The 27,722-nt window shown below is 47.4% G+C and overlaps 2 protein-coding genes across 6 annotated transcripts; one reads left to right on the top strand and one right to left on the bottom strand.

The window, feature by feature from the left end:
* Positions 1-159: 159 nt before the first annotated feature.
* LOC6615590 (filamin-C) lies at positions 160-23,181 on the top strand. Of its 5 annotated transcripts, XM_032716175.1 has the most exons (17): positions 160-247; positions 3,694-4,004; positions 6,352-7,002; positions 7,227-7,532; positions 7,806-8,542; positions 8,603-8,858; positions 9,028-9,372; positions 9,500-9,697; positions 9,774-10,207; positions 10,297-10,715; positions 14,907-15,918; positions 16,308-16,528; positions 18,445-18,593; positions 18,701-20,795; positions 20,857-22,349; positions 22,415-22,594; positions 22,662-23,181. In XM_032716175.1, exons 2-17 carry the CDS (start codon positions 3,768-3,770, stop codon positions 22,791-22,793), a joined length of 8,865 nt encoding a protein of 2,954 aa, XP_032572066.1. In that variant the 5' UTR covers positions 160-247; positions 3,694-3,767; the 3' UTR covers positions 22,794-23,181. The 5 variants fall into 5 exon arrangements, with proteins under 5 accessions (XP_032572066.1, XP_032572067.1, XP_002039964.2 ...); XM_032716176.1 differs by lacking the exons at positions 160-247; positions 9,028-9,372 and having other exon boundaries at positions 3,563-4,004; XM_002039928.2 differs by lacking the exons at positions 160-247; positions 18,445-18,593; positions 18,701-20,795; ... (1 more) ...; positions 22,415-22,594; positions 22,662-23,181 and adding an exon at positions 17,581-17,892 and having other exon boundaries at positions 3,563-4,004.
* Positions 22,891-27,702, bottom strand: LOC6615588 (cilia- and flagella-associated protein 61). Its single transcript, XM_002039926.2, has 14 exons — positions 27,413-27,702; positions 27,049-27,348; positions 26,843-26,990; positions 26,626-26,789; positions 26,422-26,567; positions 26,074-26,369; positions 25,673-26,016; positions 25,428-25,620; positions 25,076-25,365; positions 24,781-25,017; positions 24,158-24,720; positions 23,936-24,099; positions 23,636-23,881; positions 22,891-23,584 (listed from the first exon to the last, which is right to left on the bottom strand). Exons 1-14 carry the CDS (start codon positions 27,688-27,690, stop codon positions 23,231-23,233), a joined length of 3,723 nt encoding a protein of 1,240 aa, XP_002039962.1. The 5' UTR covers positions 27,691-27,702; the 3' UTR covers positions 22,891-23,230.
* Positions 27,703-27,722: the final 20 nt, after the last annotated feature.

Below are 27,722 nucleotides of genomic sequence, written 5' to 3'. Positions count from 1 at the left end.
CCAAAACAAAAGCGCCAACAAAGCGGGCAAGCAAAACAAGCCGAGATCGGGCCAAAAACGATGACGTAGCTGGATTCCAACGCGAGACTTCCAGTGGAGAGCGAATGGGGAGCGGAGGTTTTGGCCCGATCGTAAGTCTAATTTCTGCTGCCAATTTCAGTCGTTGTGAGCAACTCGTGCGCGTTGGACGTGTTGTTCAATTGAAACGCTTTTCTGCTTTATTACCCCGCGCAGGCGAATCCGGAGTGTAAGCAACAAGTGCCAAAAGGGAAACAAACACTCATCTACATGTGTGTGTACCCACACATATTTGTGCCTTACTGTGCTGTGTGTGTGTTACTCTCTCCCCCCCCCCCCCACGACTTTTTAATAACTTCTGATGCCGTCGTCTAACGTTAAAGTTAACTACACATAGTTTTCATGGATCTTCATGTGTCTCGCCGTTCGCCTTGTGTTTGGTTTTGAGTCTGTTTTTCTTTTTTTTCGCTTTGCGTGCCGAGCGTTGTTCTAATTTTAAGCTGCTGCTTAAATTAGAGGGGATATACATATATGTATATATGTATTGTATCTATACAATTTCGTGCGGAATTTGTGCTAAACACGTGAATGGGCCTCGAGGCGTGTGAATCGGAAGAAAAACCAACAAAACAGACTTGGCCGCCAGCATAAATACCAAAAGTCGCAGTTATAAGATATTCAGATTCAGATATCTGGCCTAGCCCATTGCATAATAGGCGAATGCTAGGGGAAGCGAAAACAAAAACAAAACTTTAACTAAAGCCAAAACCGAAAGCGAATCTGAATCTGAGCGCGAGTCTGGGCTTGCGTCTGAATCTGAATCTGGTTTTTCCGCTGGCGCTGTTCGATTGGTTTTAAGTGCTGGCTAAAAGGCATTTTCAATTGTAATTGCTGCGGCTTTTAGGCGAATAAACGAGGCAGAGTAATGAGCAAAAATTAAAAAACAAAAGAACACAGACACACTCATTCATACGAACCAAGAAGGTTTGGCTTGGCTGCGCTTTGGCGACGCCTAACGGCATTAATCAAAAGACTGAAGACACAAACTTGGCAGTGCCTCAAAAAGAGCAGGGAACACATATGTACATATGTGTACGTCTATCCGTCTGTGTGAGTACATCGCATGGAGTGTTTTCTATTTATGACGAACCGCCATAAAAATGATGCCAAAAATAAACGCTTACTCGCTATAGAAGCGTGCGCTAATAGGCCATCATTTAACTGTGAGGCGTGGCAAGTGTTACAATCGCATTTGGCCAACAGGAAGTCGAATATGTAATACCAACAGACAAACGAACAGCCCACCCCTATTCGTTAAAGTTCATTCGCTCTGAAAAGGAAATAGCACTGAATCTACTTAATAATCTTGGAAAGGATGCCAATTTTGTATCAAACTTTCAAATCGCATTATATGCTTTTGGCAGGGAATCCAAGCAACAATTGGCTTGTGTCCAACTGAGTAGTAAAGTTAAGTCTGCCTTTTGTAACTGATAAAAAAATAGTTTAAGAAACCTAATTGATAAAATACTGAATCGTCATTTATTTTCAGTTCATCTCTAGAACAGCTTTTCGTTGTAAATTCCGCAACCATCCATCACCATAATTATGGGCTTCACCTCCACTCCAGTTAATCTCATATATTTCAAAGTTAATGACGTTGTCATAGAACATCTAACCAAATATATTCCCACAGCTCGGATCCAAACAGAGTTGTAGCTAGGCCGACACTACAGAATCATTGAGAAATCAATGGCCATTTGGTACACGGTTTTGGCACAAATCAAACTTGAAATCGCACCCACGTCTAGAAGGAGGCGTTGAACCAACCAACCATGTGGGTGGCTGTCCCGATGACGACGACTACGAGATTTGGCTGGCCGTGTGGGTTGGCAAGGCAAAAAGCGAAATATGTATATACGAATGTATATTCGGACAGCAAACAAATCGAAAAGTGTAAAAAATGCCAGACACCTACGTGCACATCGTAGTTCTGTGATATAGATACACCGATTTGTAGCCAACGATACGTACACTTTTGCCCATTCAAAGTCGGAAATTTTGGCCATTACGTAATGCCCTAAACTAGGTGTGCTAGCTGGCCCTCTTCTGCCATTTAAAGTCACGACAACACTTTCGATATTTACCTGCTGACCAACTGAGTAAACTAGGGAGCGGATTGGTCATTCCCATTACCAATCCCATTCCCCTGGCCAATAGCACCACCAATACCATAATCATGACCATTCCCATAACCTTGCCGCCAGCTGAATCCATAGAACTCGCCGAGGAGTGGGGCTCATTCCACTCCGCTGGCGAGTGCAACTAATTAGGTTCATTGCCAATGTCAAGTGTCAGTAAATGACATCAGCCACGGGATCACTCATAAGTCCGAGGAGCAATTCATTAATTTCCACTTTTTGCTGTCCCCGCTGGTTAATTTATTTCATCCAAGCCACGCAGTTTTGTCACTGAGAAAAAAACACAACAATGACATCTCCGCTTAAGGTAAATTAAGGTAGAAATTAGAAATTAGCAAAGCTGGGTATTTAAGTAGTTAATTGATGTTTTAAGGGGAATTCCTTTGAGGAGTTACTAGCTTAGCTACGTCAGCTGTCTGTTGTAATATTAGTCAGCAATATTTTCTCTCACTGTATTCTCCTGGTGGGGCGTTAAAAAAGTGCTCAAGCCGCAACTCATCGCTGCTGTGCCGAGCAAGTGATGAGTGATGTCATCCCAGAGTTGTTTACCTCTCCGAAAAGTGTTTGTCAATAAATAGTATTTGTATTCGAAATCTGCATACCAGCCTCGCTCAGAACTGGACGTGCTATGATATATGCGAGCTGTGGCAACTGACTTGTTGGAAACGCAACCGGATTTCCTATAATTAAGTTGGTTAGACGGTCATTTGACGCCTCGTTGTCTTCGCGACGCCGTGTGGAAAAATGCAAAAAGGCCATTCAGACGGCCAACTTTCGGTTTGCACAAATTGTTTGGGTAAAAGTGCGACAAGTGAAAACGGGCGAACAATTGACAATTGATCGTGGCAGATTTCATTGCTGTGATTACGGCCATTATCTTCTGGGTTGGCTCCCACGTTTACACACATGTTGGCCTTCTAACGTTTGTGAAAGACTTGCCCAAACAGCCACATTCACGACATCCACTGGCATCCACAGTACTGCCCACCAGATCTGCTCGCTTTTTGCCTGCTGTTGCCGCGGCGAAATTCCAAACTAAGTGATTTCTGTTATTTTACAGACTCTGTTTTTTATGTATTATTTTCGCCTTTTTGTTATTTTTGTATTCAATTTTCCTTTTCCCTCGCTTCGTTTTGGCTTGGAAGCGACGAAACCAGTTTTGCTTTATAGCCAGATTCAAAGATATTCGCACACACACATTCGCTGGCGAAACCCCCCGCATTTTTTTATGAGTTCTCCTGCTGCTCTCTGGAGCTTCGAGCTTTGGCCATGACGTCATCGTTTGTTTTGGCCAGGCCAAGAGAGCACAGCCGCCCAGATCGACCAGCTAACCGCAGTTCCAGTTCGCTTCGGGCCGCGAACGCGTGCAAACGAAACTAAAACTGATACTGAAACCGAAATCGAAACCGAAACTGAATAGCATAGCTACAACTAGCACCGATCAGAAGTATCTCATTTACCCATTTCTCCCGATCAGTGTTTCGAACGAGAGTTACATCTGTACATACATATGTGCGAGTCGCAGGTGAAGTGCAGTGACGTGCAGTGAAGATGGACGTCAAGGACATAAAAGGCGCCAAGGTGACGCATGCGGGGCTGCTCAAGCACAACTCCGATGGCACCACCGAAACGCAGAAGATCACCCACGCCGGTCTGGTGGCCCGGAGTCCCGAGGGCACCGCCGCCAAGGGTATGAACATCCGGGGCAACGAGGACCTCTGGGTGGAGATCCAGGCGAACACATTCCGCAACTGGGTCAACGAGCATTTGCGCGAGACGGGAATGCAGGTGAGTTAAGCCATAGATGTAGATATAGATACATTCCGATTATGCAACACTTTCTAACCGACTGAGTAATGCCCGCCGACTGAATATCTGATCGATCAAGCGCAAAAAACAATTACCCAATCAATGGGCCGGCTTCGTTGAATGCGGAATTCGTAGAACTATCGATGAAACAGGGCCTGAGAATCGTTGAGTGAAATACAAAACGTTTAGATCTGGAATTTTAGCCAGGAAATGATTTGCGAAGGCAGTTGCACATAGAAAGGGTGGCATGTGTTCAAACTGCTTAATAAAATGTAATTAGGAATAAAAAAAAGAGAAATAGGGGTATGTGTGCCAACCCAAAAGTAGAGTTCATTTCCAATTAAAATGCACGATTATTATGTATTACATATATCACATAAGTCAAGGCTCGAAGTTCATATACCGATCCCATTTAAGCTAAATATAATCGCATAACGAGCATCATAACGACTGGTGACAGAACCCGTAAAAGTATAAATCTCCATCATAAACTTGGGCCTCTGGCTCTTCCGCGAGTTCCCCTAAAAGGCCGGGCTCATAAAACTCGGCTCAATCGCCCACGCAGATCTTGAACTCCAATGGCAGCATCGACAATTACATTAACAATGATGCCAAGTGTACTCACACGGACTTATGTGTACTGCCAACAATGCATTTCATTTGTCCAGGGACTTTTGAACTGTCACTCTGTTTCGTCGGATTTTCTCACACGCACCGCACTGAACGACCTGAACCGACCATATTTGGCCAGTTGAATGCCAAGGCCAACGCATCGAGTTCCCATTAGCAGTTACAATACACAAAACAAGATAAAGCTTTTGTGCGCGATCTTGCCCGGTTTCGAGTATAAAATTCGGGGTTTTATTTATTATTTTTTTTACCTTTTCGGTTGGGCCAAAAACGTACATACATATGTACATATGTGATGAGCAAGGCTGAAGACCCCTTAGTATACAGCGCTAATTGTGACCTGGCTGGCGTCTATTTGGGTCACAAAACCAAAACGAGTCATCCAAGTTTGCGTTTTTTTACGCTGTTTACAATTCTAGTTCATGCGTATGCGACAAATAATATTGCAATCCACTTTGTATGACAAATGCATGTGCAAACAAAGGGAAATGCTTTGATGGGAGCAGATACACGGAGAGAAATATTCAAAGTGACTGCATTGTATGACCTTAGCTATTAAATGCAGTGCAACAACAGTTGCCGCAGGTAGAATTAAATGATCTCAAAATGATTGCTGTCGTATTAGAATGACTAGTCATTTTCTGACACAGAGCAAACCTTTATATGCAAATAAAAGTACATATATTTTGTCAGGTGAAAACGCAACTGCCAACGAAACTCGAGTTCATATCGTAAAAGCAGAGGAATCTTAAAAATTTAAGGGCGGAATAACAGCAGCGACAAATAACAACCCGCGGCAGCTTGTTAGAGAGCCATGGAGCAACTATGTGCGATGTGAGATTTTTATGGCATCCAATGAATATTTTCCTAGGCACAAACAAACAGCAACAGACACGCGATTGTCTCTGTACCCAGTTCTCCAGTTTTTTGTCGTATTTTATTTGTTGAGTTGAGTGGAGTGGAGTTCCCCCAGTTGAATCGAATGCCGACAGCCGCCAGATAAAAAGCTTTATGTCAAATGCTTAAAATCGCGCACAATTGGTTGCACCCGGGCGGAGAAAGCCGCTCGCTGGAGCAGCGAACCTGTTGGGTTCCCAAGCCCAAGCTCGAGCTCCATGTGCCATGTTCCGAGATCTGGTCTCCATGCTCCAAGTTCCGAGCAAGCGGTTTACCTTGCAAAGTGGGCCACCAGTTTGCGGAAGGGGCGTTGATTGCTCATTAGGAAGGCTGCCAGTCAAGCGACCTTCTTGCATTTGCGCAGACATGGTAGGCGTTTCGCACATTTTCTAATCTCCATTGGGAATTATGTACATATGTACCACAGCAAGTCTAGTAATCTCAACTAATACGTAGCTGTAAAGAAAATGCTGCTAGAGTCATTAAATAAAGATTAAAAATCTCTTCTTTCGAACAATTTGGGTTTTGGGTTGGCATGCTCTTTAAAATTAAATTTATATAGAATGGAAAATTAAAAACTACTCCCCACTTAATAGACCGTAAAAAGCTAATTTCATAATAAATCCAATTATAATTAAATAAACCAATTATGGAATGCACTCCCATCTCTTACTTGCCACATTACTTGCGTTGCTAAACGAAACGTATTCCTGCAGTAATCTAATTATTTGCCACAAACTTTCCCATTACTGTTTCTAATGATACGGAGAAGATAATGCAAATTTCCATTGTCTCTCAGGTTCATGACTGGGCCACCGATTTCTGCGATGGCACTTGTCTGTGCGCCCTCGTGGAGAACCTGCAGACGCGTCCACTGAAACCCTCGTGGAATCGCCGACCCGCCAATCAGCATCATTATCTGGAGAACGCCACCACGGCGCTGAAGTCCATCGAGGCGGACCACATCAAGCTGGTGAACATCGGCAACGTGGACATCGTGAATGGGAACATAAAGCTGATCCTGGGACTGATCTGGTCCCTCATCGTGCGCTACCAAATCGGAAGGAGCAAGTTCCCGCCGCGCAAGCTGATGCTGGCCTGGCTGCAAGCCGCTCTGCCGGACTGCAGGATCACCAATCTGACCACCGATTGGAATAGTGGCGTCAATCTGGCGGCGCTTCTGGACTACTGCCAGCCGGGCTTGTTCCCGCACTGGCGGAGTCTCGATCCCAGCCAGAGTGTGCGCAACTGCACCCAGGCCATGGACTTGGCCCAGCGCGAGTTTGGAGTGCCCAAGGTTCTGGAGCCGGAGTACCTGGCCTCACCCTGGTTGGATGAGCTGTCCGGCATGACGTACCTCTCGTACTTCATGAAGCCCGGTGGTCCTGGTTACAATGCCACCATGCGATGGGTGAATACGCAGGTCAAGGACCCTGTGAAGAACTTTACGGTAAGTTAATATCTATAATCATACATATATCAGTTAAATTCAGTTATAGAGCCGCCTTCTTTTTTAATACATTTACCGCATTTAAATATGACATTTTAATCCGTTGAACAAAAGTTAATGTACATCTGCAACAATTGCATTAAAAAGAACATAAATACTTATTAATTCTCGTATTTTTCCAACCAATAATAATCGTATCCCATAATGGCACTTTCATTTCGCAGACCGACTGGAACGATGGACGCGTTATGTGCGAAATTATTAAGGGACTGGGTGGCTCTGCGCCCGCTCCGGAAAAGCTCAGCACCGATCCCTTCCACTACGAGAACAACATTCGGAAGGCGGTGGACGCGGGAGCCCGGCTGGGCGTGCAGCCCATCCTGACGGCCAAGGACATGGCCAACCCGGAAGTGGAGCACCTGGGCATCATGGCCTACGCGGCCCACCTGCAGTGGGTGCCGCCGAGGCCTCCGCTGTCCGATCTGGTCAGCGTCTACCTGGAGAGCACATCCGGTCGGGTGGGCGAACCGGTGAGTGAAGCATATATGTATGCATGTACAGCTGGTGGCAAAATAATAGGGCACTCATGAATAGAAAAAAATTTATATTATTTCCTAACACAAATCCGATCAGTGGGGTTTACTTACAAGATAACTAGAAAGATAGCTCCCAATGTTAAAACTAAACAAATATTTGTACTAGTCAGCTCAATTATATTACCGACCACTGTGTTCATATACACATATCACACTGCAGTCTGTCAAGTGCAGAGCGTAAATGTTTAATGTCCGATTCACACGCAGACCCACTTCCGCATCGACGTAATGTCCCGGGACATAAGCCTCAGCTCAGTACGCTGCCACGTGGTTCCTCCGTCCGGACAGCCGGGACAGCCCGTGCGGCTCAATGCCCACGGCGAAGGAGTCTTTGTGCCGGAGCGCTATGGGATGCACGAGATTGTGGTGGAGATCGGCGAGGACAGCCTGGGCGGACACTTCTTCCGAGCCCTGCCGCGTTTGCTGCAGGTGGCTCCGCCGGGAATGGCGCCCTGTGCCTTGGGCAGTCTCGTCGAGGTGCTGGTCAATGCCACCGGTGCGCCCAAGACGGAGGACATCCTGGTCACGGCGGTCTCGCCCACGGGCATCTCGCACAATTGCCCGCTGAAGAAGATCGACGAGGGACACAGTGCCATATTCAAGCCGGACGAGGCAGGTATCTGGGAGATAGCCATCACCTACCAGGGTCGCCACATCCAAGGAGGACCCTTCACCTGTGCCGTGTTTGATGCATCCGGAGTCTCGGTCCATGGGTTGGATGGAGCCATGCCGCTGAGGGCACACACCTTCGAAGTGGATGCCCGTGGAGTGGGTGTTTCGGGCGAGTTGCACGTGGACATTGTCCACGACAAGCATTCGCTGGTCTGCTCGGTGGAGAAGATCGTGGAGAACAAGTACCGGGTGACTTTTATGCCCAGGCAAAATGGAAAGTACCGGGTGTACATCTACTTCAATGGCTACGATGTCAAAGGTTCGCCTTTCATGTGAGTACATCCACCTGGCTTAATGATTCAATTTTAAATCGTGATTATGTCGAATTCCAGCATGCGTGTGGGTACCAAGGGAAGATCTGGCAAAACGCGCAGTAGTCCGCTGCACGACAGCAAGCACCGCTCGGAGAGTCCCTCGATGCACTTCGTCTCCACCACGAACACGCGGCACAATGATTACCGGAACTCCTCGCTTTCGAGGCACAACACGGCCGAGAGGACCAACAGCTACTCGCCCCAGTACTCGCCCAAGTTGGACACCACTGACTACCACAGTTCGAGTTCCAGGTACTATAAGCGGGAGAGCGAGGTAAGTTGAAGTCAGGGGAGCAGGCATGCGGCATGGGATATTCCTCCTCCTCATTACCCAAACCCATCAAAATTGAATGTTTTGGCTAACACACACACACACCCACATGTCCACTCCTCCATCCTTGGTCCGGTCCCCAAACACACACACTGAAACCTACCTTCGACAGGAGAACCATGCCACTCCGCCGCAAGCTCCACCACCAGCTGGTTCCCCCACGGTCAAGTACCTAAACTCCGCCGATCTGTACACGGAAACTTTGAACGGGCGACGGGATTCGAAGACCTCGAACAGCAGCTCCACGAAGAACGACTACTACTACGACAAGGAGAACGAGCTGTACAGCCAGAGGCGTGCGGTGACCAAGCCCAAGTTGACGCCACCGCGCGAGGAGCGCGAGCTGACCAGCACCACCAACACCAGCAGCAGCAGCAGCTTCCAGCAGCGCCACCAGCAGCTGGCCACCAGTACCCTGACCAGATCGCTTAGTCCAATACCTAGTCCCACACTCAATGTAACTAAATTTTTGTTGTTTCGATTTGCTTATCCCAAAAAGAAAGTTATCCAACGATTAACTCTTGCCTGCTTTGTGTGATTCACTTATTGCGATCATTTGGTAACCCTCGTTTTACTTTCGACAGACTCGATCAAGCGAAGTGCACACCCACAGTCCGTTGACCATCAAGACGTCCAATCAGTACGAGAGTTCCACGCGGAATATCACCAGCAGTCCGCGACACGCCTCCGTTTCGCCCGTGCAACGTTATTCTCCCAATAGCGCCTATATCACCTCGGCCACTCACCGCATGGGAAGTCCCTTGACCATTCCCGTTAGTAAGGTAGAGTAAACAGTTCTCAGAAAAATAACCCTTTAAGCCTTTAATCGCCTAAACTAATCCTTTCTTCGATTTTCAGAATGGTTACGAGTCGTCGCGTACCGTAGAAAAGTCATCGACCTACAAGTCCACCTCGAACTACGTCACCGATTCGAATATTCGTGCCAGTCCCTCGCTTTACGGAACTGGCGAGCGACTGCGTCGGACCGGATCCCCCGAGCCCCGCATCGACCACTCCTCCAATGTGAGGGTGTCCTCGATGAAGCCGGCTTCCGCCAGGCGGGACAGCTGGGACGTCATCAACAAGACCAAGCACATGCTCTCGCACAATTCGCTCGAATCGCTGGCGAACATGACCGAGAAGCAGCTGAACACGGAACTGCAATATAACCGCCCGGATTTGGACCACGAGACGCACCGGAACACCCAGTACAACAAGTTCGCCCTGCACAAGCAGCAGCAGCAGCAGTCGGACTATCGTCGGGATTCCCCCGATGATGGAGAGCGCTACAAGTGAGTACAATCGAAAACGTGCTGCACACTTTTAAGCACTTTTGAAAATATTATTAACTATTTATATTATATTACTAATTATCTCGCAGACCCAGTGCCATTACAGTCAAGTCACATTCGAACAATACCTATACGGACAAGTCCGGTGGATATACGAAAACCGTTAAGGAATCCAGCGAGCATGTGGTCACCGAGAGCAATGGCCATGGCCCCTCCCCTGGTTATGGATACAGCTCCCTCTCTAGATTTAGACCCATAGACGGCAATGCCACTGGTGCCAGGGCCATTCGAGTGCAGGATATTCCGAATGGCTCTATTGGACGGCCTGTCGAGTTCGAGATCGATGGCTCGAGGGCGGGCTCCGGCAATCTGGAGATCCTGGTCAACGGCGGGCGTGTTACCTCCTCGGTGCGCTCGCTGGGAGGTCAGAGGTTCATAGCCAGCTTCACGCCCCACGAACATGGAACGCACACGGTGCAGATCACCTTCAATGGCGAAACAGTTCCAGGTGAGTCCGAGTTCGCTTATTTACCGATATGTGGGGGTGTATTATAAGTGGTTTAGTTACTTATAAGGTCATCTCACTTGAGACCACATATTTTGGCCATAATCTTAGATAGGAACAGCTTACTGGTTCTTCCATTGTTAAACTAGAAATACTATACTATACCGATATAGTCGACTTCCTTGACTAGGCTAGTGGTCCTGATCTAGAGTATATATACTATATAGGGTCGAAAACGCATCCTTCTCCCTTTTACATACTTTTCGACGAGTCAAAATGAGATGAGATATTTTGAAGAACTATCTGCCCACTGTGCGGCGAATTCCCGTCGTGTGAGTCGCTCTCTGAGTTTCCCACTCCCGCACACTCTCACTGGCTCTCAGTTGAGCTCAGCTGTGCTCACCTGCTGCAATCTGCGGGCGGCTTACGCTCCGGCGCGCTCTCCGATCGGATTTACCCGCTCGACGGGTTTGCGAGCTGAGGGCGCTGCCAGCGAGAGTCGCGTTGGCAGTCGAAGATCGCGCTCCAAACGAAACTGACACGTCGGCGGCATCGCGGTTCGCAAAACGCCTGGAAAATTGGCAAGAAAAACGCACCGAATTTGTGATTGTGGCTAGCGGAGAATCCGATAAAAGTGAAGAACTGTGTGTTAAACACGAAAAAATAACACCACGCGTAAATACAAACAAAAAAGAATATTAAAGAACGATTTATTGGACTGCCGGAATGTGAAGCGAATCGAAAAGATTCCGTGTCTGAGATTTCTAAGCCATAGAAATATGCTAATATGCGCCCCTCCACTCTCTGTTTTTTTTCGGGGTCTCCTCTTGTGCGAACAAAAACCAGTTTAATGAACCTTTAAGCTGGAAATATTTCGACTCCACAGCGAACTCGCAGCGTTTTTGTTTGCACGAGGCGGAGTGTTTTGGCTCAGCCGAATCAATAATGCAAGGAAAACTGTCTCCGCATTGCAAGGCATTTTCATTAGCCATTTTCCGCTGTGACAAAGGGGGCAGCCATCTTGGTTTGCCAACTGCAACTTGCACTCTTGGCCAAGATACAGATACACAGATACATCCGCGGCACACCGTTGTTGTTGTTGTTGTATGTGGTTCAAGGCGCACTTGTTGCATGCCAGTGCATTGTGTGTACACATATATATCTATATATCTGTCGGCTCGGGCGGAAATCAAATATCTGCTCCTGCTGCAGCCGAAAACCCGTTGGGATAGGTTGTCAGTCAGGTGTGCAGGTACGATGGTGTGGTGTGGCATGGAGGGCGCGACAGGTCTGCGCCAGATCTCCGGGCCAGATTGCGATTTCTTGGCCACGTCCACCACTTTCCACCGATTTTGAAGCTCACGAAATATATGCATACCTTACCTACCTATAGCCAAAGTTTAGGCATCGTGAGCAAACATTTCGATTTCGTTTGGCCGCATTTCGTTTCGTTTCGTTTCTTTTTTTTTTTTGTTTAATAATGAGCGTCGGCCACACCTCTCTCCAACTCCATCTCATCGGAATTAGGCTCCTTTAGCCGCTTTTACCCGCCGCTTTTGGCCATTTCCGCTCAGCATATTGGCACACATTCCCACTTCCAGCTCCGAGCGGCTGTTTGGGATTTTTATGAGCCACCGCCATTCAAAGTGAAACTGCCAGCCCGTCTGGCTTGTGCATAATTTAATAACGAAAATTGTCGAAAGGCAGCAGCAGCAACATTAACTGGTTTTCGACGCGCCCCTTTAACCCTGTATACCCCATTTAACCCCGAAAAAAGCACAGAGAGCTGGAGTTCAACTCAAGTGATTATAAATACTGATAAAACGAAAGAAAAACTAAAGTGTCGTGTGGTAAAAACGCGATTAAAACGTGCGCTGAATCGTGGTCGTGCCGCGATGTCATTTTGTGCAACGCTCCGAAAATTCTTATAAGCGTTTTCGCTTAATCGTTGTTGTCTTGTTGAAATTCAGATTGCAGCTCCGAAAAAAATGCTCACATAAATAAATAATTTACAACCCGCTGACATAATCGCTACACGAAATAATCTTCACCTCTTTCAAGTTCAGACGTGCCGCCAGCGATTGTGATTTGATTGTTGATTCTACAGCTCGGAACTGCAAAAGAATAAAAGTCTTCGGATTTTGATTACCCAGCCATCTTGCACCGTCGACAGCATCGCTCCTCAGTCTCCAGCCAGCAAAACGTAAATCCTCCTTTTTAACATTCGGAAAATAGTTTGGTGTAACGGTCAGGTTCAGTTTGGGTTTTAGTTTGGGGTTCAGCATCGGGAATCGGAGAATCCGAATTAAAATGAGAATCAGATTCAGACCTCTGCGACAGCTGCAGGCCATCTAACGGGCTTTTGCGGCGAGTCACGTAACCGCAGGCAAAAAGTAACACACAAGTGTATGCACTGAAAGAAAAACCCATACCTATTCAAATTTGTGAAACCATCGATCAGGGTTTTCTTAGATATCCGACTTTCTTTATGTTTATCTTTTAGTTTAGTTGTAAGAAAATAAAATCAAACAAATTGAAGAGTAGGGAACTTTCTTTCTATACGGCTTTCTTCAAAGGCTTTTGTTTGAGTGTAGCTCCCCAGTGGATGCCTATGCAGATTGAATAACAGCGTTAGATGCCGCATACCTGCACTTGTTCTCCGACCGCCGGGCAACCATTCAGCGCTGCGATTAGCACTCCAGCTGGGAAACCGTCCAGAAAAGCGGCAAAAAGGCAGCTTTTCATTTGGCCGAATTGCAGTTGCTCTAGCCACTTGCTATTTGTTACCAGCAATTTACAACTTGCCTCGCAGCAACCGTGCGACTTGCGAGGAAGTCGACCAAGATTTGTCGGGTGCGTCGGACTCGACTCTTTGGATCGGCGGTCGCCTAACTGTATCTTTTTGCATAGCCGCTGGCCATGCGCAGAGTTATGAGAGTGCGATAACTGATTAATGACGGCCTCAATTGGTAGAATACCGAAAAACAACAACAGACAGCAACAGCAACAGTCAGAAACAGTTACGAAAAGTGTTTGGGCCAAAGTGCTAGGATGGCAAGTGTCTTCCACTATGAGATTTTCACAGCTCGGTCAAAAAAAAAAGTGTTTGTTTTCTTTTTCTGTTTGAGTTTTTGTGATTGAGCAGAAGTTTCCCAGGGAAAGAAAAGTCGCGCCAGCTGAGAACCCAAAACGAAGCAAGTTTGAGCCATGACAGTGCTGCAACTCGACTTTTTTCCATCGAACTGGCGTGACTGACCGTTTCAGCGATTTTCATGGAAAGCCATAAAATACAGCAATACAGCAGCAAGTGCAAACTAGCACTAAAAGGAAAAGTGCAACAATTGCTAAAAGAGAAATGCATGGAAAGTTGCAAACAAAAGTAAATTTGAGCGCCAGGCAGCAAACACTAAAAAATGGGGAAAAAAAGACGACCGCCGCCGTGTCCAATAAAAATGCTGTGAGTTGTGAGATTCGAGTGCCAACAAATAAGCGAGCGTTTAACGAGCCAATTGCCAATCTGCCCCACCATCGCAAATTGGCTTTGGAGCCACTCGATTGCGGCTCCTCAAAACGATTTAATGATGCTTTCGGGCTCATTTCAAAACATTCCTGGACTAGTCGCACTAAACTACGGCACCAACATACGATACCAAAGCCACACTGAGGAAAGTCGCGGCACAGATACGCAGCTCCAGATTCACATTCAGATTCAGATACAGATACAGAGATTCAGAGCCACAGATACGCACTTGTCGCCGGCAACCAGGCGGCACAGATTGATATTGCGACAATTATAATGAGACGCAGCGAGTAACAATGCAAAGTCGCAGCGGAAACCTTGTCAACTGAAGAATGCGAGGTTGGGTCGTAAAGTTGTGGCCGGGCCAAAGTTTTATTTGTGATCGTTTTACCAAGTGGTACTTTCGATGCTAAGTTATAAACAGATAGAAACCAATTTTAATGTATCAGAGCAGAGCTACTTAAGCATTTAAGTAAATTATACTTTACGTATTTGACCCACCCACTGGGGCGTCCATCTCAATTACCTGAGTTGCATATACACACCGCTCTTTTGGGGTCAAAAATACAATCTACTCGTTTCGTTAAGTTAGCTGCTTAAAATGCAATTTGCAAAGCAATCTTATTGTTTCCAAGATACTAATCGATTGGTTCATTTGCTTTCTGCACCTACAGGTTCACCGTGGCACGCTGAAATCATGTCCTCATCCGGCCTGACCGCTCTGGGCGAATCCACGCGCCTGGTACCCGCCAATACGCCGGCGGTTTTTGAGATACTGCCGCCTCCTGGACAAAGCCTGAGTAAGGGCGAGTGCGTGGCGACGGTTTTGACTCCTAGCAAGTCAAAGCTGAACGCCAGAGTCACCCACGAGGCGGCAAATGGTGCTGCTCGCATCGAGTTCGTGCCCACCGAGGTGGGCACCCACGTGATCGATGCGTCCATCAACGGCACGAAGATCGCTGGCGGCCCGCTGATCGCCAAGGTCTACGACTCCAGCCTGATCCAGGTGACGGAGGTGAATGGCGGCGTGGTCGGCCAGCCGTGCCAGTTCCGCGTGGATGCCAGCGCCGCCGGCGAGGGCCAGCTGGAGATATCCATCAACGAGGGCGAGGTGCCCAATCATGTCCAGGTGGTGGGCGGCGGTCGCTGCCTGGTCTCCTTCACGCCGGAGCAGGCCAAGTCGCATCTGATTGACATCAAATTTAACGGAGAAACGGTGCGCGGCTGTCCCTTTGTCTGCGCCGTGGCGGACACCTCGCGAGTGCTCCTGAATCTCTCCAATCTGGAGCTAATCCCAGTCAACCGGCCCTCCTCCTTTCACATCACCGTGAGCGGAGGTGGAGCTGCCGAGCTTGCTGTCAGCGTGCGCGGTCCCCAGGGCGAGTTGCCTGTCCGGGTGACCGGAGATATCCACGCTGGCTTCACGGCCGAGTTCACGCCCACCACCGTTGGCGGCCACTCGATCAACGTGGAGTACAACGGATTCGCCGTGCAAGGAACCCCCTTCCTGGCCAAGTCATACGATGCCAGCAAGGTGGTGGTGGGCAGTGTCTCGCGGGGAACCATGGGACGTCCGGTGCAGTTCACCGTGGATGCGGGCGATGCCGGTGAGGGCAACCTTGAGATCACGATTTCGGCCAAGGGACAGAACATTCCCACGCAGGTGCATCCGCAAGGCAGTGCAAGGTGAGGCCAATGCTTTCAATTGACTAAATGTGTTTGTGGCAATTTAAACTTTCATTTATCTGCTAATAATTACAATTATTTTCATGTCTGATGAAGATAATTTGTTTAGTTTTCTTTTTTATTGCGCTTCTTTTTTCTTATTACTATAATTGCTTGAATCACTACTACTACTACTACTACTACTACTACTAATCAGTACTAAATTTTCTATTCAATTATCAAAATTACACTCATCTTTCAAAAGTTCTCTGCATTTGGAACTTATATAACTTATAACTTATTATAGCTTTAATGAGAGCTTAAGACAAACTGTATCTTGTATCTCGTATTAAACTACCTTTAAATTTTGTGGTTGCAATTTAACATTTTGTATCTTTTCTCTTTTGCAGATTTTCGGTATCGTTTGTGCCCACGGAGTCGTGCGAGCACACGATCAACGTGTCATTCAACAAAATGCCCGTTCCCGGCTGTCCGATAGCGGTCAGCATCAGTGGGGGCGTGGCCGGGCCCCAGGTGTCCCTGGGTGGCCCAGGACCCGTGCACCAGACCAATTCTTTTGTAATCAATCACAATGGCGGCCGTTTGGAGGACATCGAGGTGAACGTGGAAGGTATGTAGGCACCAGTGGCCAGTGGAGTGCTCCTTGGGCCCAAATCCCACCTCTGCTAACCAAAAGTCATCTGTTTGTGTGGGGCTATCTGCCCCGAGGCTCCCCTTCATTCCCCTTATATGTGTCTTGTGCATTGGTTTAGTCGTAAGGCTCGTAATTTAATTGCTCGATTGGCTTGTTGTTTGCGTCTGCTAAGCGTTCTATTCGATGGGATCCATTTGCATAAACATATCCGTATCTGGTAGCAGTAACCGTATCTGTAACTGTATCTGTAACTCGTATCTGCAACTCGTATCTGTAGCTGTATCTGTATCCGCATCGCACCCACTCTCCCACACCTCACGCACAAAAACTTGTACAGGCAATTTGTATGAGCGGAAATCGTTGTGGAAACTCCCAAGCATGCCACACCCCACTTTTCACCGCCCCCATTCACCAGACCCACATGTGGTTGATGTCTCCAGCAGAATCCCAGAGTCCAAAGACAAGGTGCTGCACTTAGAGACTGGATTTATGAGATGCGCAGCCTAGTCGTGTAGTTTCTGCGTGCTTTTGTAATTATGTTGCACATACATCATTTGCTTTTACAGTCGAACTTCGTATAAAGAGCTTCAGTGTAATACATCTTTATTTGCAAATGAAGCATAGCATGTCTTAATACGGTTTTTTCGTTTGCAGGTTTCCTAATTATATAAAAATTCAAGAAAAAGAAGATCCCACAGGATATTTATTTATTGATAGAGAAATATACCCAAGCTATGAGCTGAGCTATGGTTTCCTAGGAAAGTTCGACTGTAATCCAATGCGTGCGGGCTTAAGGGTTTTGTTTTGGGTATTATGAAGTAGTAGGATGTATGCAAATATGCCAAAGGGCCAGATATGGAATCTTAGTACCCATAGATACCATATATAGTTGCTATTACTCATGTAGTTCCAGCTTACTAGTCTCCTGTGTGTTTTGTGTGCATTTATGATTGTGTCTTACCTTTGTTTGTAATTATATGTCCTTTTGTAATAATGTTTCTCACTTTTGTATCTGTATTATATTTCAGGACGGCGAAATCTTTTTTACTAGAATATATATAAATCTATGCATATACTTACATTACCTATACTTTTAAACAAGGGAGTAGTCTCCGCGCTCTCCCCTACAAATACATATACAATCCTCCAGGTGTATATATACTTGCTAACAGTCCGAACCACAAAATAACTCCAGATTGAGTCTCCGAATGAGTCGAGAGTACATGCCAACACAATAACAAACGAAGTATTTACTAATGTCCGATTGTTTACTAATTTGTTTCATACTGATTAATGTGTAGAATTACTCGAACAAAATAAAGAAAATGGTTTAAAACAAACTCAATAGGTTGTATATCCAGCAGGCTCGTTCTTAGTGCTCTGTATGCAGTGTACAGATCCACTTGGGATTGCTCTAATTATATCTATATTATCTATACAGTATTGTCTCTGACCCTTACCCCACATGCTCGTTTACTAACCGTTTCTGGCACACTCAATACAATAATCAATCAAAACTAACCGCACTCCAAGTAAATGACTCGAACTAATCTAAAACACGATTGATCACAAACAACTCCCCCCGACTATCCAAACATTTTAACGATTAAAATGACTAATCAATTGAACATTTTTCCAAATTTTTCGCCTCATCCGCGATTGAAAACTGAAACTAAACACTAACCCAACAACACACATCTGACACAACTGAATCGTTGCCCAATTATCGAATTTCAACAAAACAAACAAACGAAATCAATCTCAAACTCGTTTCCGGCCGCGTCGCAACCGAAAATCAAAATCAAATCAAACACGCAATAATTAATCAATACTAAAATCCAATCGAAATGATAAACAAACAAAAACAAACGCAAAATCGCTGGCCAAATCAGGACCTGCTGGCCAATCGGTTCCGGCGCAAGTACATCAGTCCGCAGATGGCGTCTTCAAGGCGGAGTTCGTGCCCAGAGTCGTGGGCGAGCACCGGGTTAATGTCACGGTCAACGGATTACCCACCGCCGGAAGTCCATATGCAGCCAAAGTGAGTACAGAAACTTATCTTAAATTGCATTAACTTCAAGTGTATGTCACACCTTTAATGAATTTCGATCTGAAATCCAAATGCCATTAAAATGTTACTTCATTCAGGTCTACGATGTCAGCGCCATCAAGGTGAAGAATGTGAGTAGTGGCACAGTGGGCAAGGCTGTCACATTCCTCGTGGAGACATCCCAGGCTGGACCCGGAAACCTAGAGGTGACCGTCAACGGAGGCAGGGTTCCAACTTCAGCCCAAGCCCAGGGTCAGCACACGTATGCCATCAGCTTCACGCCCCGCGAGGCTGAGAGTCACACGGTGGAGCTGCGCTTCAATAGCCAGGATGTTCCGGGATCCCCTTTCACTTGCCGTGTGGCTGCTGCCGCTCGTATCCAATCGCCGGAGACCATGGACAAGGTCAGCGTGGGACGACTTTTCGAGTTCGTGGTGGAGTCGGACACTAAGCCGACGGTTGAGGTACTCGGTCCTGCCAGGCGTAGTGTGCCCGTGAAGATCGACGCATTGGGTACCTCCACCCTGGGCTACAATGTCAAGTTCGAGCCCATGGAAGTAGGCGACCACTCGGTGGAGGTTCGTCTGCCCGGCGGTGGTCACGTGGAGGGCAGTCCGTTCCTACTGAAGGCCTATTCCGCCGAGAAGGTTATAGTCACCGATATCCGTGCTGGTGTGGTCAACAAGAGTGTGAGCTTCGGGATCAATGCCTCGCAGGCAGGAGCCGGCAACCTGGAGATAATTGTGGCCGTCAATGGCAAGAACGTGCCCAACTTTGTCCAATCTGAGGGCAATGCTCGGTTCAAGGTGAACTTCAAGCCCACGGAGGCGGCCACCCACTCGCTGTCGGTGCGATTCAATGGACATCCTGTGCCGGGTTCACCATTTAGCTGTCACATCGCAGCTGCCGCGGCTTCGCCCTCGATGGGATTGCCACGGGCCATGGCCATGGGAGAATGCCTGAAGCAAGCTGCCGTCAAGATGGACAACACCTTTGAGCTCGAAGGCTTTGAGGGCGTGGAGCCTCAGATCTTTGTGACCTCGCCATCAGGGGACAATGAGCACTGCCAGTTGAGTCAGCACGACGGAGGTAGTTACTCCGCTTCGTTCCGCCCCACCACTGTGGGTCGCCACCTGATCAGTGTGACAGCCAACGATCAGCACATCAACGGATCACCCTTCAGTTGCAACGTGTTTGACGTCTCCAGGGTGAGCATCAGTGGACTGGAGCAGCAGTATGGGCCAGCCAACCTGGGCGTTCCAGTTACCTTCAGCGTTGACGCTGCAGGAGCTGGTGAAGGAACCCTGGAGCTGGTGGTTTCCACGGACAGCAGCACTGTTAAGGCAGAGGTGGTGGCCTGTGCCCGCGGTCTGTACGATGTGACCTTCGTGCCCCAGAGCACAGAACCCCACTATGTGAACATCACTTTCAACGAGGTGGCCGTGGACGGAAGCCCCTTCCGCGTGGACATACAGCAGCACACGCAGCATATTCAGATCGGTAGTTTGGCGGCCATTGATTTCCCAGCGGACGATCAGATCGTTGAGATATTCTCGCCGGATCAGAAGTCTGTTCCGTATTCGATTAACCGGCAGACAGCCGAGTTCCGGACCCACATGACCGGTAACTACACTTTGCGTTTCATTGATCGCGAGACCCGTCAGCACATTGGATCCCGAACGTTGTGCGTCTTTGATCCCACGCTGGTGAAGATCACTGAGGTGAGCGAGGCCTTCTGCCATCGTCCAGCCAGCATTGGAGTGTCCTTGAACGAAGCTGGGCAGGGAGACCTTTCGGCTTTGGTGCGTTGTGGCGCCACCGAAGTACCCCACACCATTCGCGGACCTAGCAAGACGGGAGTATATGAAATAGTTTACCAGCCCACGCGTGTTGCTCCCCACAAGATCAGCATCCTCTTCAACGAAGTGCCCATTTCCCTAAAACCCCTGGAGATCAATGTCCTGCCCGCCAGTGCTGGCAAAGAAATCAGTGTCAGTGGTCTTGGATTGTACCAGTCGCGAGTGGGAAAGACCACTTCCTTTGCCATTGATACAGTCAAAAGGCCAGCTAGGGAGTTCGATGTGGTGGTCTCCGGACCAGGAGGACAAGCTCTTCCGGTCAGATGTTATCAGACAAAGAACGGACACCTGCAGGCGGAGTTCACCATCAACAAGCCGGGACAGTGTGTCATTGGTAAGGTTAAAGAGGTTACACAATTCATATTGAGAATCTAATCCGTATGCTTTCTTTACAGAGGTACTCCACCAATCGAAACCTCTGCCCGGAAGCCCATTTACGTGTGAATCCTTTGACAGCAGCAAAGTCAGCACACAAGGGGTCACTAAGGAACCACTGGCCCTTCACAGTCCAAACAGTTTCACAGTACGCACGGATAATGCCGGAACCGCCGAACTGGAAGCGTTCGCCATATCGCCAAGCAATCAGAGCATTCCCGTTTTAATTAGTGAGCAATCTGATGGAGTCTACAACGTGGAGTTTGTGCCCTCGCAGCCGGGCAACTACAAGCTGACCCTCATGTACGGAGGCGAAACGATTCCTAGTTCACCACTGACCTTTACCGCCTCGTCCAGTGGCGTAAGAAATGATGCCCGTGCCGCCGGACACGGACTGGAGGTGTGCCACCGGAACAAGGAAGCATCCTTCGTTGTCTACTGCCCCATCGCCCCGAACGTCCAGATCGAACGATTGGATGAGTATGGCGAGCGGATAGAGCCCAAGATCAAGGCTCTGGGCAACAATGAGTGGCGAATCTCCTACACAATTCTGTCCGTGGGCAAATACGAGATCAGAGCTAGCTGTCCAAACAGGGGAAGCTTGCCGGGATCGCCGTGGCACATCAGTTGCGTGGAATCCAACAAGGTTACACCTGTGGGTGGTTGGGGTACTCTCGTAGATCACGACGGCCGTCTGATTCTGCCCGCTCGAATTATTTTCGACGTGGAAAATGCGGGGCCAGGAAAACTGGTTTGCAGCATTGATGGCATCGAAATACCGGTGGACAAGTTGGTTGACGGTAAGATGTGTCTGAACATCACTGGCGAGAACCTGGCTGCCGGCGAGCATGACTTGGATTTGACTTGGAGCGGCTTAACTATCACCCAGTGCCCCAGGAGTGCCTTCGTCACCGGTCAACAGGCGGCGGATAAGGTTCAGCTCATGGGTCGGGGTCTGGCTGCAGCTCAAGCTGGGGAGGCAGCGCACTTCACAATCGATGCCTCCAATGCGCCCGCTGGCAGACCGGAGGTGATCCTCACCAGCCAGGACAGCACGTCGCTGCCAGTGAGCTTGGCGCAACCGAGGCCAAGCGAAAACATCTGGCTAGCCTCCTACACTCCACTGAAATCCACAACTGGCACTCTAAATCTCTCTGTAAAGTGGAACGGTCGTTTGGTCAAGGGATGTCCGCTAACAGTGGCAGTGGGCTCTTCAATGGATGCCTCAAAGGTGATAGTCTCCGGTGAGGGACTGCGTCACGGTATTGTGGGCAAGGACATAAAGTCTTGGATAGACACCAGGAGAGCAGGACCCGGCGAACTCACCGCCCATTGTGCTGGTGTACGGAAAGTTGCCTACTGCGAACTATACGATCATGGAGATGCAACTTTCACCCTGAACATCAAGCCCCAGGAATCAGGTCGTCATATCCTAACCATCAATTACGGTGGGCAAAATGTTCCCGGCTCGCCATTCGCACTGAAAGTGGCCGGTGCACCGGATGCCAGTAAGGTGGGTTCACATACAGTTCTCCCCATAATCGATGCTTTAGCTAATCCTCATCTCTAATCTCACAGGTCCGCGTTTATGGACCTGGAATCGAGCATGGCGTGCTGGCCACATTCCAGTCGCGCTTCATCTGCGACACTCGCGGAGCGGGAGCTGGTCAACTGACAGTTAGGGTCCGTGGACCCAAAGGAGCTTTTCGCGTGGAGATGCAGCGAGAGAGTCAGAAAGATCGCACCATACTGTGCAAGGTAAGATCAGCTATATCTCGATCGAGCCACGGATATCTATAATAACTATTCTCCCAACAATCTCTAGTACGATCCAACCGAACCGGGCGACTATCGAGTGGAGGTCAAATGGGCAGGCGAATTCGTGCCAGGATCGCCGTTCCCCGTCATGATCTTCGACACTGAGGAGGAGTTACGAAGGTACTTACAGGGCATATGAGGCCAGCTCAACCACCATGTCATTGTCTTCCCCAGTGGCCTTAGTCCACTACCCATTAGGCGCGATCAATCCCGACGCCGTGCCTCCGCTTGTTCTCCCCTCTAGAATCCCGTGAAACCTTGTAGTATACTATGTATGTGTAAAATTAAGCTAACAACGAGACCTAAAGAGTAATATGTTATACTAATCGAGCTAGCTAACTTAAAAACAGAATGAACCGAATAACACAATCTTTAGGCTAATCCCAAATGAAAGCTTTCGCTTTTGATTACTTATAGTTTTAATATGTTGAGCAATGTAAAAACTTGCAATTGGTTTAATTATTTAGCATTGTATGCAATACAAAATACACATATAAATAAAAATCTGAGTTCAATATTATTATTTATACATTTCGTAGTACTTATTTATGTATGGTACATCTAAGTTCATCCCGCTCATAGATTAAAGACACCCCAATCCTCCGGCAGCGCAAATTCGTGAGTGAAATCCTTTCGATAGGTTCGCACAAAATCGATCACGTTTTCCTCCAGCTTTAGCCTCTGCGTGTTTTCCAGACTGTTTCTGGGATTATTAGTATCCTTGTTGTTCATCAGCAGCATTGAGAGCAGAAGTCTGCGGTTCTTTAACTGCAGATCCTCGAACCTGTCGTGCATCAGGAGCTCTGTCCAGGGTTGTTCAAAGAAATCCAGGAAATTCTGAATCCAACCCGATTGGAAGCGACCACGCAGATCATTGAGTAGCATAGCGTGCTTGCCACAAAAGTACTCCATAAAGTAAAGTCTCTTCGGCTAGAAAAATGCAATCAATTATCTGTAGAATAGAAACTACGTACTGTTTACCTTCTTGGTGACGCAGACAATTTCTATGACAATCAGTTTATTGTTAAGTCGAATGCGGCAAAAGTCGCCATCATCGTAGGTAGTCAAGGTCTCAGAGAAGTCGATCGGTAGTTGACCTATAAGCAGGGGCTTTGGTTGAGTGATCTTGATGATCTGATAGCCCATTGGCAGGATTCCCGTAAACATGTACGGCTTGGAGTATCGCGACTGCATCACAACCTTAATCATGTTCAATTCGTAGGCCAGCTAAAGAAGCTAAATTTGTACATATGGACTACCTAACTATAGATGAACACTCACTTTTTCAGCCATTTCTTGCGGACTGCCATAGGTATACTGAAAGTTTGGCTTCGGTATCATGATTACGTTTATACCAGCGGCGAATATATTACGATCATTGGTGCAATATCGTGAATTGACCACTATCCTCCTTTCACTTATCTCAATTCCTGCCTCGGAAAGAACTGGAAAAGAACAAAGAATATATTATATGGATATAATTGTTATTCTGATCTGTCTTACCGTTCTCCATGCCCGTACTTATGGTATTGTCATTGTAGTTGACAAAGAGTTCGCAGGGCAGCACGATCTTCTTCTTAGATGGATGCATGATCAGCTCCACCTTCTCAATGTTCATGTTGTCTTGACTCAGAATAAACTGGCTGTAGTTGGTCGATTGGTATATTGTAACTCCCAAGTCAGCTATCATTTCCAGGATGATCGGATCTAGCCGAGAATCCTTTTCGGGAATGCCCAGGTCCTCCATTACCATCGGAACGTGAGGCTGCACATATGTGATGTTCTGGGCCTTGCAACCATGTGTGACCAAAAAGTGAATGCATTCGTATATACACAGATTGTATCCGTAGACTATGATGTTGTATGACTCCATTAACTCGACCATCTCACACACTTTGTGGTAAAAGATAATCCTGTCCAGGCGAGTATTGTTGACCACATAGTTCAAGGGAATCGGATGCCCCTTAAATTCCTTGTCCTCAAACCCGTACCTTGTGGCACCCATCAGCACCAGCTTATCGTAGTACAGATGACAGCCATCCGACAGCTCCACCACCTTTTCTTGTCTAAGGGGATAAGTAGAGGAAACTTTGAAAGATTTATAGAACTATATTTAGTCCACGCACCTCTTTATACTTTTCATTTCTCCGGAAACGAAACGCACCCAATGCCTCACATCCATCCGCTGCATTGTATCCCTCACAAAGGGATTCACGTTTCCGGTGTCCACATAGCAGTTCCTGCCGTTCCCGCAGTAGTTGCACGAGAAGTCACAATCATATGCCGATTCTATAATTCCGTGACCGACCAGGACCGTGATGTCCACCATGGGCAGGCAGTTGTACTTTTTATAATTAATCAAACTGTTGGCATTTGATGAGTCAGTAAGCTTTCGTGGGTACCACGGTTATGTCATCTTACTCCTTTGAATTCCAAGCGAAGATCACGGTCCGCAGAAAGGCCATACACGTGCTCGAAAAGCCCACGATAAGCAGGGAATTCTTGCCGCCCATGTGCATTGTGGGCTGAAGATTGTGGCAAAAGAGCCGCATGCGACTGGTGCATATATCAACGCTGGCATTTACTGACATCTTTCCCTTCGTTACACGGCGCCTAAAGGAAACGCACTTGTAGTCGAACAGATTTTTCTTCATGCGGCGAGGCTCAACGGGCATCATGTTGTACATCAGATCATTGGGCAGCGAGATACCCTAGAAGTCAAAGGAACCTTTTCAAATACGTTCAAACATTGTGCAACTACTAGATAACCCACACTAAAGTAGTGTATATAGTACAGTTCTCGGTAATTATCGCATAAGGCAACGGTGCGAAGGATCGTCTTGCACCACATCTGAAAAAATGGATGCAGCCTAAACATGACAATCTCGCCACGTTTGTGCGTCAGCGAAAACTGGTCTCTTGGCATCATGAATATCTTGCTTATATCGTCATATACCAAAAAGGGACTAAAAGGAAACATTTATCCTAGTATATATTTTAGACAGTTATTATGCCCACCTCAGGATTATAAAGCCAACCAACGGGCAGTCGGTATGCTTCTTCGATTGACCACAGCGAATGGTGAAACAGGTCAGATCACACATGGGATCCTCGAGGATTTCCTTGATGATATCCTCAAATATGGACAGGACGTCCTCTGTGTAATTGTCTATCCCTTTACCATCCTCAGATTCATCTTCGGACAAGCTTTCCCTTTTGCGGGCCTGTTTGCTTATCAAGGTTCTGATTTCATCGATCTCCTGGCTTTCGACTCGATGTACGCGGAGTTCCCCAAACAGCGTACTTCGATGCGCAACGAACAAGTTTTCGGAAACGGTGCTGCTCGGACGATGGGCAACTGGCTAAAGGATAACGCTGAAGGAAATTCCAGCGGAATTTCAAATCCCATATTCACTCACCAGAAAGAAGCGGAGCAGCTCCCTCTGGCAAGGACTCGTGGACACGTTGCCCGGCACCAGGGTCACACAGTAATCATGGTCCGGAAAGGCGCTGAACATGGCCGACAAGGAGTAAAATGTGTACTCATAGCGGACCAGTGGATGCAACTGGAACATCTTCAGCAGGAAACCATTGGAGGCCTTTGCCAAGTATTGCAGCCGATTCTCGCTGGTCGATTTCTCGCCATCTGGCAAATCGAAAGAGATCTCCAGTTTGTCCTGATGCGCTGTTATATAGTACGCTCCCTCGCGAAGTTCTAGAAATATTAATGACTATAATAGGGAAAGCCTCGTTACCTTTTTACTCACCCTCATATAGGTGCTTGTACTTTTTGAATAAAATATTCCTCGTTTCATCCTGACCATATGTGTTAATCATACTCACGTGCGACCTATACCTTTCTACCATTTGATTCCTTGTGAACAATTCCTTATACGACTTCAGCTCTACTGAGCTAAATAAAAATGTAACATTGAAAGGAAGGTTTCCAATGGAGTGCATGAATCACCTACATCACTTCAAATCCCACATGGGCGTGCGAACAACCCGGTGAGTGCCGTACCAAGTTGCCCAAACGTTCCAAGTGATAGTTGGTGGCCAGCATCTCAATATCAAGGGACTGGGATAGCCACATTAGGCCAGCTCCCTTGACGTTATCGGCAATCTCCTCCTCGAACTGCAACATTTCATTAAAGTCAGTTTCGGGGCAAGGAACACACACCTACGCACCTCAGCAATTATGATCTTATCGTTATGATCGGAATCGGAACCCTCCGCATTCAATAGGTGCTCTGCGATGTAAAAGTCGCCGTGCTTTTTCCGCAGTTCCGGATCCTCGGAATCTATCATTTCGACAATATCGTCATTGTCCTCAGGTCTGGTAATAAAGTAATGAAAAGGAGGAGCGTGGATTAAGATTTCTGGGTCTAACTTACAGCGCCTTGCGAAAGGATAGAACTGGCATGGTGCTGCGCCGTTGGATCACGATGACCGCTGGCAGATGCTTCTGCTCCGAGACTTTCGAGTACTTTGGGTAGTAGGTCGTGCCAAAGGTCTGAACGGCATCGTATTGGCCTGGCGGGCAATCTGGGGGCTTAACCACCAGCATATAGTTGACCAAGTGCTCGGTGTAGAAGACCTCCAAGATGACCTTTTTGAGCATTTGGCTGTGGCCATCCTTGCAGATGAAGAAGTTAAAAAATATTGCATTGAGCAGCGTGATGGGAAGATCAACGCTATTGGGGAAGATACATTAGTGAGCCTAGAGCTTAAATACAGATTCATCCAAAAGTGGCATACCAAAAGCGAACATTCAGCCAGTGGAGCCACAGATCGTTTGCTAGCACCGGAATATTTGGATGGTTGGCAAACTCGCTGTAGGCCAGCAACAGGTGATACTCCTGTTTATTGTAGACTATCAGTCTCTGCGCCTGGTTCTTAAAGAAAAGAGTGTCCAGTGGTGGCGTTTCCTTCTCCCCAAAGTGCCAAGTGCTTTTGGCCTCATAGAGGTCTTCTATGCGCCGCTGATCCCGAAATCCTGCTGTGGCGATTAATATATTATCATTGCTGCTGGTCATTATATTTTTTATTTTAAAATAGTAAAATGTGT

The sequence above is a fragment of the Drosophila sechellia genome, chromosome 2R, assembly GCF_004382195.2.
Source record: "Drosophila sechellia strain sech25 chromosome 2R, ASM438219v1, whole genome shotgun sequence".
Lineage (NCBI taxonomy): Eukaryota > Metazoa > Arthropoda > Insecta > Diptera > Drosophilidae > Drosophila > Drosophila sechellia.
The sequence above is the reverse complement of the archived record's forward strand: the minus strand, read 5'-3'. Positions and strand labels throughout refer to the sequence as shown.